The following is a 17,326-nucleotide window of genomic DNA, read 5'->3' as shown; positions in this document are numbered from 1 at the left end:
CCAGAGAACTAGAATTCCTATTGTTTGGTCAGAAATTTGTATCTTTGTTGGTTAGAATTATTTGCTATGTAGTTCTTACTAGAACTCTAATCTTTTAGAAAGGAGAATACATTTTTTATTAATTCAATATACATATTCATGTGCTGGGAGATGAATGTAGCTTAAGCAAAGTATAATGTCAGAGCTGGGTCACGTCAAGAAATTTTGAGTGAAAACTGCCCATTTTGGTCAGAGTTCTTCCTATAAAGAATGCTTATATTTAGTTGTTATTTTCTTAGATAGCAATTGAAGGAATTACTTATTGCTGATTATAAAGATATATAACAAAAGGTTAACACCATCGTTTTTAGTGGAATTAGAAATGATTTCCATTTTTTCTTTATGTCTGTATTTTCACATGGTCTTATTACCTTTGAAATTTAAAATTATATACTCATTTTTTTGTGTGTACATATAGGAAATCTAAACATTCATGGTTGAGTTTTCTTCTTTGCAAAACTACTATGAATTTCTCATGGTTCAAGTCTTCAAAAACAAAACGAACACCAAATTAAATGTGAAATGATGTTTAAAAAAATCCCTCAAAATATTTGATGGAGAAAATTTTCTTTGTCTTGTTAAATATTTTTAAGTGTATATTACAATTCATTGCTGCTGCTAAGTCGCGTCAGTCGTGTCCAACTCTGTGTGACCCCATAGACAGCAGCCCACTAGGCTCCCCCGTCCCTGGGATTCTCCAGGCAAGAACACTGGAGTGGGTTGCCATTTCCTTCTCCAATGCATGAAAGTGAAAAGTGAAAGTGAAGTCACTCAGTCGAGTCCAGCTCGTAACGACCCAATGGACTGCAGCCTACCAGGCTCCTCCATCCATGGGATTTTCCAGGCAAGAGTACTGCAGTGGCTTGCTATCATTACAAATATAGAAAATATGATTTGTATTGCTGTGTCTTAGACAATAGCATAAGGGAAACGTCTTTCAAAAATGTAAATCATTCAGGCTTCCTACATGGTGAAATTTTAGTGACCTTCCATCTAATGAAGGTAGAGAAAGCAAGCTACTTCAAGAAGCACTAGAGATTAGATTAAAGGTTTTAAAAGTGTGGTGTGCAGACCCACAGAGGTCCCTGAGACAATTTAAGAGTTTTTCAGGTCACACGTTCTTCATAATAATAAGAGATAATATTTGTCTTTTTCACTGTTGACATTTTCACTGATGATGCAAAGTAAGAGTAAGTAAAACTGCTGGTGCATTAGCACATGTCAAGGCAATTGCTCCAAACTGCCTAGTTCCTTATATTTTTTACCATCAAACATGCATCACAATTAAAAAAAAAAAGTGCTACTTTCACTTGATTGCCCTTTTTTTGGTTTGTTTTCTTTTCTTTTTTTAAATATAAATTTATTTATTTTAATTGGAGGCTAATTACTTTACAATATTGTATTGGTTTTGCCATACATCAACATGAATCCGCCACGAGTGTACACGTGTTCCCCATCCTGAAGCCCCCTCCCAACTCCCTCCCCATACCATCCCTCTGGGTCATCCCAGTGCACCAGCCCTGAGCATCCTGTATCATGCATCGAACCTGGACTGGCAATTCATTTCACATATGATAGTATACATGTTTCAATGCCATTCTCCCAAATCATCCCACCCTCTCCCTCTCCCACAGAGTCCAAAAGACTGTTCTATACATCTGTGTCTCTTTTGCTGTCTCGCATACAGGGTTATCATTACCATCTTTCTAAATTCCATATATATGCTTTAGTATACTGTATTGGTGTTTTTCTTTCTGGCTTCCTTCACTCTGTATAATAGGCTCCAGTTTCACCCACCTCATTAGAACTGATTCAAATGTATTCTTTTTAATGGCTGAGTAATACTCCATTGTGCATATGTACCACAACTTTCTTATCCATTCGTGTACTGATGGACATCTAGGTTGCTTCCATGTCCTGGCTATTATAAACAGTGCTGTGATGAACATTGGGGTACCCATGTCTCTTTCAATTCTGGTTTCCTCAGTGTGTATGCCCAGCAGTGGGATTGCTGGGTCATATGGCAGTTCTTGGAGAAGGAAATGGCAACCCACTACAGTATTCTTGCCTGGAGAATCCCAGGGACAGAGGAGCCTGGTGGGCTGCTGTCTCTGGGGTCGCACAGGGTCGGACACAACTGAAGTGACTTAACATGGCAGTTCTATTTCCAGTCTTTTAAGGAATCTCCACACTGTTCTCCATAGTGGCTGTACTAGTTTGCATTCCCACCAACAGTGTAAGAGGGTTCTGTTTTCTCCACACCCTCTCCAGCATCTATTGCTTGTAGACTTTTGGATAGCAGCCATTCTGACTGGCGTGAAATGGTGCCTCATTGTGGTTTTGATTTGCATTTCTCTGATAATGAGTGATGTTGAGCATCTTTTCATACTTTATTGCCCTTGGTGAAGCTGTGTGTGTTAGTCACTTGGTTGTGTCCAACTCTTTATGACCCCATGGACTGCAGCCCACCAGGCTCCTCTTTCCATGGGATTTTCCAGGCAAGAATACTGGAGTGGGTTGCAGTAATTTTATTAAGCCTATGCCCTTGGATACATGTTTTTTGAAAATTATTCCTGTGTGACCACATAGGAAACATGCATACAGTGTTCCTGCTGTACACTGAAGTACATGTGTACAGTGGAAAAGCACTTTCATAGTTGTTTCAACTGTTGTTTATGGAACAACCATTTTACCTGAAAAAATGCTTGACAGCCAAACTATCATCTTGATTAAAATGAAGAAAGTAAGTCTGTTACTTTCAGGAAAACAACTATCAGGATTTGTTGCCAATGATGAAATTTGACATAACTAGAAAGTTAGAATTTCACAGAACTTTCATCGGCCATCCATTAACAGCTTCTAAGTACTTCAAGACTTATCTGATGGGATTAATGATAATATTAAAAAATATAATTTTTTAGATATTCTATCATGAAATTTTAAGATCTACATAACTCACTGAAACTTCATTTTCCAAATGACCAAAGCATTATATTACAAAACCACATGCACACACACACCAATAAAAGAGCCATTCAGGCTCTTCCCTAGTGGTCCAGTGGTTAAAGAATCTGCCTGCCACAGCAGGGGACACAGGTTCAAGCCCTGGTCCAGGAAGATCCCATATACTACAGTGCGAATAAGCCTGTGCACCACAGCTACTTGAGTCTTCACGCTAGATAGATCCTGTGCTCTACAACAAAGCAAGCCACAGCAACAAAAAGCCCACACACCTCAGCTAGAGAGTAACCCCTGCTCTCTGCAACTAGAGAAAGCCTGCGTGCAGCAGCAAAGACCCAACAGAGCCAAAAAAATAATAATAATAATAAATTTTTAAAAGCCATTCAAAGTTCAAAACAGATCAATGATTTTTAGTGTAACAAAATAGGAAGTTCACTGATATGTTTTTCAGATTCCACACTGAAATGTAATTTATCTCTTGTCCAGTTTGAATGTAATATCAAGGAAGAAAGTCTACAGTCATTGGAAAAATCTATTAACTGCTTTCCCCCTTTTCAACTATATATCTAATGAGGTTTGACTTCCTTCATGGAATTCAACCAAAATAAAATATTGCCAGAGATTAAATGAAGAAGCAGATGTGAAAATTCAGTTGGTTTCTTTTAAATTAGATATTTTAAGAGATTTGTAAAAATTAAAATAGTGCCACTTTTGTTAACTGTTGTTCTATTTTGGAAAATGTAGTTATTTCTTCTAAAGGTGTGTTATTATAGTAACATGCAGTGTGTTTTTCATTGTAATTATCAAATAAATTGATTACTAATTATTTTTATATTTTCTTAGTTTCACACTCTAAGACACTGAATATTGATATTTTGAGGATCTTAATTTTTAGGAGTATAAGAAGTCCTGAGATCTAAAGTTTTAGGAACATTAGATTAAAATAACTAGAGAAAATTAGCATTAATGAGAGGAAGGAAATTAAAACTGGTTTGAATGTCTATTATGTTCCAGCCTACTCAGTTCTCAGGATAGCCCAGGAAGTGAATATTATTATCCCCATTTATAAATGAAGAGACTGGCATTCCAAGGTTATGATTTAAGCCCAGGTCTGGAAAACTCCATGTTTTTCCCTTTTTCTTCTGTTAGTCTTCTTACTAAAGAACATTTTATTTCTTAATTATAGGGTTTAGATTGATCAAAGGATTGACTTTTGTGTTTGGTGTTTGAATTTTTGGTGTGTAAATGTGTGGGGAGTAGAATCTGGACAGAGAAACTTGGAGAATTAAGGACATGATTAAAAAAGAAAAAATTTAATGTTGCAGCAAAAAAAAATTTCATTATTTATAACTTTAGCTAGTGGTAAATTTTGCCAACAAGAATAAGAGAAACACCTCTAGAAAATAGGAAAACATTGACCTTTCAAGTGCTCAAATATGTGGTCCTCATTAAGGTTCCTATTCACTGTAATTTGTGCAGGGCTCTGGCCTCCCTTCCAGTAGTCATGTATGGATGTGAGAGTTGGATCATGAAGAAGGCTGAGTGCTGAAGAATTGATGCTTTTGAACTGTGGTGTTGGAGAATACTCTTGAGAGTCCCTTGGACTGAAAGATCAAACCAGTCAATCCTAAAGGAAATCAACCCTGAATATTCATTGGAAGGACTGATGCTGAAGCTGAAACTTCAATACTTTGGCTACCTGATGGAAAGAACTGACTCATTAGAAAAGACCCTGATGCTGGGAAAGATTGAAGGCAGGAGGAGAAGGGGATGACAGAGGATGAGATGGTTGGATGGTATCACCAGCTCAATGGACATGAGTTTGAGCAAGCTCCGGGAGATGGTAAAGAACAGGGAAGCCTGGCATGCTGCAGCCCATGGGGTTGCAAAGAATCGTACACAACTGAGTGACTGAACAACAACAACTAGGCCTTCCTTTACCCCACTCTACTGTTATTGATAGTAGCTACCACCCAGTGAGAGCTTCATGGTCAAGCTCAGTATCAAACATTTCCTTTCATTATCTTACACACTCCTTACAACCCTCTTTGTGTCATCAGTATTGTCATTCCAAACTAAAGTTTGGAGAAGTGAAGTGGTCCCTCTAAGGTGACATTATGAGTGAGTAGATGAGTAGGTACATGGTTACATGAGTATATTTATGGATCAATGGTTTAGAACAGAATGTCCAGAATTAGACACACATACAGTTAATTGCTTTCTAAGAAAAGCATCAAGATATTTCGACGGGGAAAGGAGAAACTTGCTTAACAAATAGTGCTGCAACAATTGGATAGTTGCATGTAAATGAAAGATAAACCTAGACTTTTTCTCATTCCAAACAGAAACACTAATTTGAGATCATAGACCTAAATGCAAGTGCTTCAACCACGAAGCTTCTAGAAGAAAACAGGAATCTTTGAGACATTAGGATAAACAAAGATGTCTTAGGACAAAAAAATACACTAATCATACAATTAAAAATTGGGCTTCATCAAAATGAAAAAAATCATACAATTTAGCAATTAGAATTCTAGATATCTATCCAAGAGAAATAAAAACATACATCCACACAGAGACTTATATGCAAGTGATCATAGCAATATTTCTTCATGATGGCCAGAAATTGGGAAACAACCCAAATGTCCATCAATGGACAGATAAAGTATAATAAATTTGGTACAAGGGACTATTACTTAGGACAAAAGGGAAGAAACTGCTGATAAACATGAAATCAGGGATGAATCTCAAATACATGATATTGAGCCAAAGAAGCTAGATACAAAAGGTGTATAGCATATTTTCCATTCATGTGAAATCCAAGAGTAGGCAAAACCAATTTAACTTACAGAAATCAGAAAATGGTTGCCTCTGGGAAAGCAGAACTGACTATGAAGGGGCATAAGGAAACTTTCTGAGGTGATAGAATTGGTCTATGTCATGTTTTAAGTGGTGATCACATCGATATATTCAACTGTCAAACTCATGAAATTGAACATTTCTGCTGTGTGTATTTTAGTACATGTCAATTATACCTTGAGAAGTGGGGGACTGGGGACAAATATTATCTCTGATATTTGCAACCGAATGCAATTCCTAGGAGGTACAATCAGTGATGAATTCTTTTCAAGGTCAAAACACTTCTGGCCATCAGATTCTAGTTTGGAACCACATTGAAATGTCTTAAAATGATACTGCAAAAACTGTTTTAAAGAGATTAATGTGTTGGTGTAAACTAGTGTGAAAAGTCAATATACGTTTGGAAAGCCATTTCTTCTATACTAGATTCAGAGTAGTAAAAGGCTTGGTTTTGGACCAACCCAGATCTTGGTGTATCACTGATTAGTCATGCTGCCACAGGTAAATTACTAACTTCTCACAGCCTTTGTTACTTCCTCTCAGTATAGAGATGATGAAACCTGCTTTGACCTGAAGTTATTATGAAGACTGAATGAGGTCATGTATATAAAACCTTCAGCATAGGGTCTGGCACAGAGCAAATGGAAGTTCTTTTTCAAAAGAAGGATATCAAATACTTTTATTTTGACCATGTCATTGACATGTAGAGGTAAGCTATCAAAAAGCAACTTACCTTTGACCATCACCCAGATAATACATGGTTTTAATAACTGATTAGAGCATATTATAATGGATCCATTGCCTCATTTCCTACTGAATTTGACAACAGTAAAGGCTACAAAGGCATCTTCCAAGCAATAAGAAAAAGTCACATTTCCCAAAGTACATTAGAAATCACTCCAAAAGCTGTTATTTTGGCAGCAGTCATTGTAATGGAGACAGATACTCTGAGAAAATGTGACTTACTGTCAAGAGCCTCAAAGAGTGGTGGTCACTGAGGATAGAAAGCCTCTGAGGGGCTGAGGATGGGCTCAGGCCAGTGGAACCTACAGTAAAAGATTCTGTCCCTGTGTCTGCAGAATACAAATACAAATTTGTCACAGCCTGCCTTCCAAAGTGGAGAAGGCAATGGCACCCCACTCCAGTACTCTTGCCTGGAAAATCCCATGGATGGAGGAGCCTGGTAAGCTGCAGTCCATGGGGTCTCAAAGAGTCAGATAGGACTGAGCAACTTCACTTTCACTTTCCACTTTCATGCGTTGGAGAAGGAAATGGCAACCCACTCCAGCGTTCTTGCCTGGAGAATCCCAGGGACGGGGGACCCTGGTGGGCTGCCGTCTATGGGGTCGCACAGAGTCGGACACGACTGAAGCGACTTAGCAGCAGCAACAGCAGCCTTCCGAAGGGAGGCAAATATGGCAAATGCTGTGAAGACCCAAGCTAGAACTGGATACAGTAAATCCTGTACATATAAACCTTCAAGTTGTGAACTTTCGAACATGCAAACATGCCCTGTATGCCCGCTTTTTACTATACTACTGTACTTTTCAAGGTACTTTACTATAAGATTAAAAATGCTTATTTTGTGTGTTTGTTAGTTTTTTATGTGTTATTTGTGTGAAAAGTTGTATATACCTATTACAGTGCAGTACCACATAGCTGATTGTTAGTTGGGTACCTAGACTAACTTTGTTGAACCTACAAAGTGAACTTACAAATGCGCTCTCAAAACAGAACTCGTTTGTTTGTAGGGGACTTATGTATTACAGTGATGTCTGCTTGAGAATGGAAACATGTATATGTATGGTTGAGTCCCTCTGCTTTCCACCTGAAACTGTCACAGCATTGTTAACTGGCTTTACTCCAGTACAAAATAAATGAACTTTTAAGTAAACATAATAGTTTACTTTAAGAAAAAAAGGATGACATCCCTTTAGTTCTGAGTAACCTAGGCAACTGAGAGCTGCTGACATCCAATCAGATGGGAGGGAACTGCCAGGGAATCAGCAAGCTCCTGCCAAGCTCAGCTCAGAGGAAGGCTATCTCTACAGGAAGTCAGTGTTTGAAGATGCCAGAAAATCATTTACTTACCTGCAAGGGTTAGCGATTTCTTCTGGTGTTGTTTTCATAAAAGGGGAGATGGGTTTCTCCACAAAAGAGCCGAAGCCCAGTCTAAAGTTGCTGGTTAATTTAGACATCTCCTTGGAGAGCAGGGAGCCCAGCTCTTTGATGGTGTTGAGGTCGTCGTCCATGGAGGCCGAGAGGTCCATGAGGTAATACAAATCCACAGGGTAATCCTCCGTCTGGCGAACTTGAACTTGCAGGGTCTGTTCAAGGCCTGTAACACCCTCGCAAGAAAAGATGATCCATAAAAACCCATGGAGACTTAGTTGTGACTAGACAGTCACCAGCTATTTCATTTCCATAAGAACTTACCAAAGATGCTTGCAATTCATACACTATGTGGCAAAGTTTATAAAGGAACCAACCCATGAAATCTTTCACCCATGAATTTAGAGCAACCGAAGGAGGTGAAAGTTGGGATATTTTATATCTCCTTGGGAGAACTAGCATCCATTTAGATGGAAGATAAGCTGATTTTTTTTGTATGCGGGTTTAGAAAAGAAGAAAATAAAGAGGCGATTAAAGCTACATTACAACCCTTGAAGAAATGTGAGGTAAGCCTTAACAACATTTGAGTAATTCAAACGGTTACTATTAGATAAGGCTTTTTTTGGTAACACATTTGGAGTACAAAGTGACCAATGTGAATAAAGAAAAGTGTTAGCCTAGCAATTTTCTATTTCCTTAAGAATGGGAAATCTGAGTCATAATAAACAATGACATGTAATATGGTTCAAGGCGTATTAATGGAATAGCTGTATTATTATATGTGGCATTCCTGGAGGAGGGCATGGTGACCCACTCCAATATTCTTGCCTGGAGAATCCCCATGAACAGAGGAGCCTGGCGGGCTGCAGTCCATGGGGCCACAAGGAGCTGGACATGACTGAGTGACTAAGCACATATATATGGCAGCACATATATGACATTAGATTTATTTACGTAAGCCAATGACTGTGTAAATCATAACATACCTGGTCTCAGTTTAAGAGCCAAGCTTTGAGGTGAAATCTGAACGATGTCGGAGCTATTTTTCTGTCTGCCTATGCTGAGAGGCTTATTTGTAAGTATCTCAACTTGGGAGACAGGGTTTTCAATGAAGGTTAGTTGACATCCTTTAGCTAAAAGATTTGCTGGGGTATCACATCTTTCTCCAACTCCAGATAGGTGCGTAAAATTCTAAAAGAGAAAAAACAATAAAGAGAGAAAGACAACAATAAAGAATAAAAAGAAGACATTTTTTATAAGATTATTTTTTGCTTGTTTGCTAGTTAGGTATCTTGCCTTGATATATTACAGCCCCACATGTCTGACATTGATTGTAGGTCTAAAGTTATAGCAAAATAAACATAGAATTCTGCCAGTAAAATTCTGAGTAAAAGTGGAGTTTCCTTTTAATTGTATTCAAGTGAATTCACTTGATTTATTTTTTCCTTTTTTCCCTTTTATTTCATTTTTCTTTTCAATGCTCACTTTTTAAAAGCTTCTCCTGTGCTGTGACCAGATCTTTGAAATAACTGGGTCACAGAGCTGACATCATCATGTGAATTATCGTTGAGGATAACCTGCAGGTATATGCAATCCTGGGACTGTCCAAATTCTCAGGGTGTCTATCGCTAAATCCAATGACAAAGAATCTTTTCCGTGGCTTCTCAAAGGTCAAAGGTTGTGATATTGCCCTATCTACTCTCTGTCCTGGTTTAATTTGTGGATGTATTACTCTTATATTACAGTATTACTTCACCAAAGTTGTCCTCTTGGGGACGTTATTCTAGTTTAAGATCTTTTAGAAATTTCTCCAACATTGGCATGTGGAGAAGCAAAATGAAAGAGAAATGGTGTAAGAGACTGCTTTCCTGCTTAGGACTCAGGAGTTTGCCAATTCCCCTCTTATCCACCTGAGTTTCCAGAGGCAGGGAGATGGGTGTTCCCAGGCAGAGATGCAGCCATCCAACCCTGGAACACTCAGAACAGAAAGATATAGTCAAGAGATAACACCTATCTTATCCACCAGCCAAGGCTGCTCTTGAGTTGGTGAGGCTCTAGGCAAGGTTGAACTTCAGGCCTGTTGTCTCTCAGGCTTGGAGAGAAACAAACCAAGTTCATACTGTTTTCCTTCATTCAGTGGAATTCTAAACCATTCCTGCTGTTTCACCAACTAAGAAAGCTACATTTCTCCCGAAGCTGACTTTTGAGAATATAATTTGTTATCTTTCAGCCAGGCCTGTGTATATTTGAGGCCCTGGTGAGGGGTAACAAATTCTGTAATTTCCCATGATTTATCCAAAGCACAAGGTGGCTTAACAAGCCCTCAGAATCCTTCTTAACACTGTGTCACTGATAGAACGTATAATCACTATGTTTGCCACAAGATCAGAGGTGGCGTTAACCCTGGAACCATTTTTCTGTCTGCTCTAAGCAGAAGCCTAATTTACTTTTGGCTCCAACTCTCTCTATTGATAATAATACTTCTACTATTAGTTATATCAGTGAGTGATCTCTCAGAATAATCTGGCCTTTTGACTAGATTTGACTACAGAGTATTAGCCACAAGAGAACCTATCAGGTGTAACTTAAGAGGCTCTCTTCAATGGGTGCAAAAAAAAAAAAAAATTTTTTTTTTATATGAAAATTTTAGAGGTGGGCACTTTGTTAGACTGATCTGTTGTTTTATGTCTCTGGCATGAACCTAACATTGTCTTCTTCAGGGAGTCAATGTCAAAAAATGTGGGCTTTTCCCTCTTTGTATATTCCCAAAGCTGCTTTGATATATGAACCCAAAGTCACTGCCCTTCTGCTTGACCCTCTCGGTAGAGGTCAGGGACTGAGTTGGGTTTCTGCTCTGCTCTGTGAGCCCTCCCTCCATGGACACAGGTAACTGAAATGTGGGGTTTTAGCAGCCACAGCCTGGTTTTGAATTGGGCAACCAGGTTCTTTCCCCTTGAACATGCTAGTCAGTTCTTGCTGAATTTGGCAAGAATCTGACAGGCTGATTTGTGTTGAGATTCTCTTTATGAGATTTAGTAAAGAACTGTTTTCAATCCAGAAAGAGCTAATACAGGTCTTTCTTACCAGGAATCATTTACAGATTCCTCTGTAGTGTTGCCGGAAGCCATGATTCAGGATGGCTTGTTATACATCCCCAATCCCCCTGCTACCTTCACATAGTGTTCAGTCTGATCAGATAGGGATGTCTGCTTCAGGTTCTGTCATTGTGGTACAGAGTCACCCAGCGGATGTAATTTTTAAAAGAATTGGATAATGTTTGAACAGTAAAGTTTACCCCGAGCCTTCTCTTGGATCCTGTTAGTGATTCAGAAAGGATGCTGGTCCCCAGATGGAATAGAACTATGATACTGAAATTAAACGTATGTTTAACTTGAGAAAAGATCACCTCCATGAGCTCTGGTTGCCCAGAGCCTCAACATTTTACATGTGAGCAGGAAGAAATGGCCTTAAAATAAGAGGAGGCATCAGGTCAAAGAAAGAATCTTGAGCTCATATATTTCAAAATAATTTGACATTCACTCTTTCTCAAATTGCTTTGGAATGTAATCACACGAAGAACACTTGGCATCACTAATGTTTACGTTCTCCCTTCCTGATCTGTGTCACTCCTATAACACCACGGAAAGTGGAACACTGTGAGAACGGTCACAGACGGAATTACCGTAAATGTAAGTGCACTTTTTACAAACACGCTGAGGTCGTTGGTTTTACCTCCTGAGAACACCAGGCACACTGAGGTCCAATGAGTAAGCAGTCCTCACAGGTCTCCGCACCCCCCACAGCACAGCCACCTGTGTTCAAACCCAGCAAGACACAAGGGATTCAGCACATCTCAGCCACTCCACTCGTGAGACCTACAGCTCTTAAAGCACTTGAACAAAACAGTATCAGAGTTCATTTTTCAGGCTTCGAAGATCAGTCCTCAAAATGTTAGCGAGCCACAGTGAAGTTCGTATTTTACATCTATGGCATTGAAAATATGCATGTCTTAGCAGCCAAAAATAATCAGTCTCTCTTGTTTTTTTTTCTTAAAATGTGAAAGTATCTCAGAGTTCACAAATACAGGATCATCATACTTATCACCCTCATTCAGCATCACCCCCCTTCAATTTTTCAAAATTATTCACAGCCACTAAAGAATGTTTCTCTTTCAAATGTACTATAGCTTTATTTTAAAAGATAGATACCTTTTCTGTCTCAAGGTTATCACTCTCAAGTGGAAGGCCTTGTTGTACAATAAGATAGCTAGAAAAGTTACCAAAATGGTTGTCACAAGGGTACTAAGAAATCCTCTTGTGCATAGTGCTGTTTAATTCTCTCATTAAGGTGCCCGTGCAACCTTTGCATTTATTTACCTAAAGCCCGGAGCATTCGCTGTGGGAACAGTCCTGCGTCTGCCTGTAATTTGTTAAAGTGTTCGTTCAATGGCAAAGAGCAATTGAACAGCTCAAGTAAAAAATGACTTCAGATCTAGTTTCTGAGCTGCATGACAGGTTTGTCAAGCGTACCACAAAAGCAATATATTGGAGAAACTAAAGTCTTACCTTGTACGTGATCATTCCTTCCTAGACATAGAAAGAACAGGCAAAGCAGTTCAATCCCCATCCGTTTCAGTTCTCGCTGTGCAGACAGATTAAAAAATGAATTACTTCAACATTACAAGACCAAAGCTGAACACTGTTAAAAGTCTTTCTTTCTTGAAGTGTAAAGTTGTAAATACTACTTACGCTGCTTTGAAAAGAAACTTGAGATGTAAATAAAAAAGTTTTCATTAAGACTGAAATGAAAACAGAAGCTACCTGGACAGGTAAAGAAGAAAAGCTGTGTTTAAGAGCAACTCCAACATGATTTACTTCCTTGTTCTCCTTATAAGGAAGGCAGGTGTACAATCACCAAGAAGGTGGGGAAATTCATCCAGCAGAAATTTTTGTGTAGGTTCTATTAGTCTCTCTGCATCCTAGAGGAAGTTGATACCTTTAGTAAAATAATGACTGGTGAAATGTCAAAAAAATAATTGAAATATGATCTAAAGTTGTTTCTAAAATAGTTATAATTAACAGTAAAGGTGATAAATAAAAGCATGAATATGTCAGTTATGTATCAGGAGGTTTAAAAAATGAGCTAAAGGCAAATACCTGAGATTTTTATGTTCCATTGTTAAGTCCTTTCAGAGAATTGAGATGAACTCTGAAAAATAAAAATCACTATTTTACAATTTATAATAGAAGGCAGGCTAGGGAAAGCAAAATACTGTGTTCCATTGTTTTTAAAATTGGATGAAAGATATTTTTCCCCATAAATATCAAATTCCTATTTAAATCCATTATTAGAAAAAAATAATAATTAAAATTAAATTAGAACAAAATTAGTCTCAAACAGCAATGGAAACAGAAAACAGTGGTGCCTGAGCTTTTGAACCCCTCCCTTCCAGACGGTGACCAAGTTCTCTTTCTTGTGTACCGTCCCTGCTTCCAACTTACTGCTTGGCACACAGAAGATGTTTATTTGTTGAACAAAAGAGAGATTTAAAATATTTATATTCTATCACTAATTTCATGAGTCTGATTATGAATGTTTCCACATGCATTCAAGATAGTGTTAGGGGTGTATAGATATTGCAAACAAATATTCACTTTGTAACTCTCCAGACTGCTTAACCTTAGACAGGCTTCTTTGTGGCCAGAGTTATGTCCCGGGAGACTATCTTTTAAAAGTGTATTTCTAGGCAAGTGTGTGAAACCTGTGTGAAGAGAGGAAAACTAATTATAGACTGCTCAGGTTCTTCTCAGAAGGCTTTGTTCAATTTTGAACTCTGTCACACACAGGAATCTGGAGAGAACATGGCAAGAAGCCTGTAGAAATAAGCCAGGCTCCTCTGTCTGCCACTATCTCCCAGAGTTTGCTCAAATTCATGTCCATTGAGTGGGTGATGCTGTCTAACCATCTCATCCTATGCTGCCCCCTTCTTCTTTTGCTCATCAGGGTCTTTTCCAGTGAGTTGGCTCTTGGCATCAGGTACCAAAGTATTGGAGCTTCAGCTTCAGAATCAGTCCTTCCAATGACTATTTGGGGTTGATTTCCTTTAGGATTGACTGGTTTGATCTCTTTGCTGTCCCAGGGACTCTCAAGAATCTTCTCCAGCACCACAATTTGAAACCATCAAATCTTCGGCCCTCAGCCTGCTCTGTGGTCCAACTCTCACATTTGTACATGACTACTGGAAAAACTATAGCTTTGATGATATGGATCTTTGTTGGCAAAGTGATGTCTCTGCTTTTTAATCCCCCTATCTCTGGATAATACTTGTATCCTATATTAGTCATCATTCATTGGTTTGTTTATTTATCCATTTATTCAACAAATATTTATTGAGCATCTGCTTTGTGCTAAACATCGTTCTGAAAGCAGAAGATATGTCAGTGAGCAAAGCCAAGCTCTTGGCCTGTAAGGTGTATATTCCAGGCTGGGGAACAGTGTGGGGAGACAGACTCTTAAAATCAGGCTGTCCTAAGGGGCTATGAAAAATGATAATAAATCTGGGTAGGAGGAAAGAGGAGTAGGAAGGGTGTGTTATTTTACTATCCTCTGTGCAGACTTCCACCCTGCCCCTAAAGTCCTAATTGCACAGCTTTATTTACTATCTGTCCTCAGTCGCAGCCTCTCTGATCTTCAGTCCTCCCCACCTCCAAGCCTCTGCACAGGCCAGTTGTGCTGCCAGGAGGCACGGGCCTCCTCCTCATTCCTCTCATTTGGCTGATTCAGCTCACTGTCCACGTCTCCCACAGACATCAGTGCCCATAGGGAGACGTTTTGAGTCTCACCAGGCCTCCCTTCCTGGGACCTTCCCCAGGATGGCCCTTTCCAATCTGCTTGTAATTGCTGAAATCCTTGCATCTCTCCCCCAATAGACTGTGAAGCTCTTTAAGGCATTGATCTATTCAACAAGTATTTATTGAATTCTTCACTATGCATCAGGCAGTGACTGTGTCTCAGTGATCTTTATATTCCCAGCAAGTAGCATAAAGCCAGATACTTTGTAAATAGTCAATATTTATCAATAAGCGGATAATTTTTAGCTTGTCATTATATAGTATTTTACCTGTGACAAAGCTGGTACTCCACGAATAGTGAGTAAATAAATGAATAAATAGTTTTAGAAGACACAGCATGCCGTTAGAAGTGGGGAAAGACGTTCCCTGCTTGGGCTGTGAAAGGGCTTAAAATACAGGGTGGAGAAAAGGGGCAACATTTAAGAGAAAATATAAAAAACAATGCTACAAGAAAACCTCCATCCACTCTGGATGATTCATCATAGGGAAAATATTCTTGCTTCCTAAAGATCTGGTGCCTGGAAAAGTACCTGACCATGGCTGTGGGGATGGAAGGAGTTCTAGCTGCTCCCTAAACTTGCTTCCCTGGTGGCTCAGCAGTAAAGAATCGGCCTGCCAATGCAGAAGACAGGGGTTTGAACCCTGGATAAGAAAGATCCCCTGCAGAAGGAAATGGCAACTCACTCCAGTATTCTTGCCTAGAAAATTCCGTGGGCAGGGGAGCCTGGAGGGCTACAGTCCATGGGGTCACAAAGAGTCGGACACAACGTAGCAACTAAACAACAACAAAAACTGGTCAGCTCTGAATAAAGTCTCCCAAATGAAGACCGTCCCCTTAGACAAGGCAACCAGATGAATTACCCGTGTTTCTGTATCCATAGAACTTAAACTGGGAAATACAGACTAACAAAATCAGGGCTTCGATAATGGAAGCTGAAACCGGCAGAGAGAGGACATCAGGTTGCAGGAAAAGATGCTTCAGGAGCGTTGGGAGGAATCGCAGCTCTGAGGAGACAGATGAGTGAGGCAGATGAGAACTCTAATGAGTCAACAAGAGGACAGGTTGCGAATGTCACTAGTGAAAACAGCTGAGGAGGGTGCCTGAGTCATGTGAATGGAAAACACCAGCGTTAGACCCCCACACTCACTTTGTCAAGGGGAAGGAACATGGCCCAGGCCATGATCCCAAATGCCCTTTCAGATTGGACCTTTCTCAGGCACAGCCCTTCCTGAATTTCCCCAGGATCTTATCTCTTTTAGCACAATGTGCATCCCTTCAGTAAATTCCCATTGCTTAGAGGTGGTTGAGGGTGTCTCCATATCCCTTAAGATCCAGAGATCCTAAGTCACACCATCCAGACTTTTAGACACGCCGCTTGGCCCATAGGATAGAAGCCTACTATCCCAAGTGCTCAGACTCCCAGCCTAGGACTCTGGGGGTCTGACCCTCTTCAAGAGATCTGAGCCCAGGTGTGGGTAGAGTCGCAGAGCATCACACAGCCCAAGGAAGCAATGACCCCTGCACCCCACTCCTTTACTGGCCTTTGCTTCTGAGACTGTCTTCAGTGGAATCCTGACCTCAGGAAGTCACGTGAGCTCATCTGACTCACTCTGTTTGGCTTGGATCTTGCCTGGACCCAGCCCCTCATTCACATCAGACAATAACAATCTGGGGCCGGCTAGACCAGCCCTGGGGCACCTCAAAACACTCCTGGGGGAATAAACACTGAGTAAACCTGGCTGGGAGCCAAATTGAACTCTAGGGACCTAGTAATGACTGCCAGCTCTTGGGATGGGATGGCCTCTCTATGTCACCAGCTGTATTTCAAGGACAAGAGACAGATCTCCCTCCAGTAGTCCTTCTATGAAACTGTTTCATAGTGAACAGCTGAAAGAAGACAGTGGAAGTGGAGACTTTGCTCTTGGGTCTGGCGCTGGTGTAACCGTGTGTATGACGCACTGCCGGTGGGCAGAAGGTTGTGACTGACCTGCAGGTGTGTGTAACCTGGGGAGCACAGAATCTGGAAGTGCTGGCACTCAGTCACTCAGTCATGTCCCACTCTTTGTGACCCCATGGACTGTAACCTGCCAGACTCCTCTGTCCTTGGGATTCTCCAGGCAAGCATACTGGAGTAGGTTGCCATGCTCTCCTCCAGGGGATTTTTCCAATCAGGGATCAAACCTGCGTCTCCTGCACTGGTGGGTGGGTTCTCTACCACTGAGCCACCAGGGAAGCCTGAATTTGGAAGTGGACACCTTCGTTTCAAATTGCAAGAGCTTCAGAAACATTATTTTAAAGGAGGATGTGTAGCAGCTTCCTGTCACCTTTGTGTGCAATGCCCAAAACATGCTAAGTGCTAGAGAAAATTTTGTGACCTAGGTCTTACCTCATAGTCCAGAGTTTCCTTTTTCAATCTGGTAAATGTACATAACATAAAATTTACCATTATACCTGTTTTCAAGTGTGTCATTCATTGGCATCAAGTATATTTACACTGCCATGC

At 40.0% G+C, this 17,326-nt stretch overlaps 1 protein-coding gene across 3 annotated transcripts in view; it reads right to left on the bottom strand.

Annotated features, from left to right (window-relative positions):
• ITGB6 (integrin, beta 6) overlaps positions 1-17,326 on the bottom strand; it is a 151,706-nt gene that overhangs the window by 81,945 nt on the left and 52,435 nt on the right. The window contains exons 2-7 of one of the 3 annotated variants that reach the window (XM_010858981.1): positions 13,128-13,179; positions 12,720-12,949; positions 12,537-12,612; positions 11,704-11,783; positions 8,958-9,162; positions 7,951-8,197 (exon numbers count right to left, since the gene is read on the bottom strand). In XM_010858981.1, coding sequence (XP_010857283.1) covers positions 7,951-8,197; positions 8,958-9,162; positions 11,704-11,783; positions 12,537-12,612; positions 12,720-12,764 — 653 coding nt within the window. In that variant the 5' untranslated portion in view covers positions 12,765-12,949; positions 13,128-13,179. Of the gene's footprint in view, positions 1-7,950; positions 8,208-8,957; positions 9,163-11,703; positions 11,784-12,536; positions 12,613-12,719; positions 12,950-13,127; positions 13,180-17,326 lie in introns of those variants that run through there. The other 2 variants (XM_010858982.1, XM_010858983.1) reach the window with 2 other exon arrangements.

This window comes from Bison bison, unplaced genomic scaffold, assembly GCF_000754665.1.
Source record: "Bison bison bison isolate TAMUID 2011002044 unplaced genomic scaffold, Bison_UMD1.0 scf7180017864452, whole genome shotgun sequence".
Lineage (NCBI taxonomy): Eukaryota > Metazoa > Chordata > Mammalia > Artiodactyla > Bovidae > Bison > Bison bison.
Note: the sequence above shows the minus strand (reverse complement) of the source record. Positions and strands in the feature narration are given on the sequence as shown.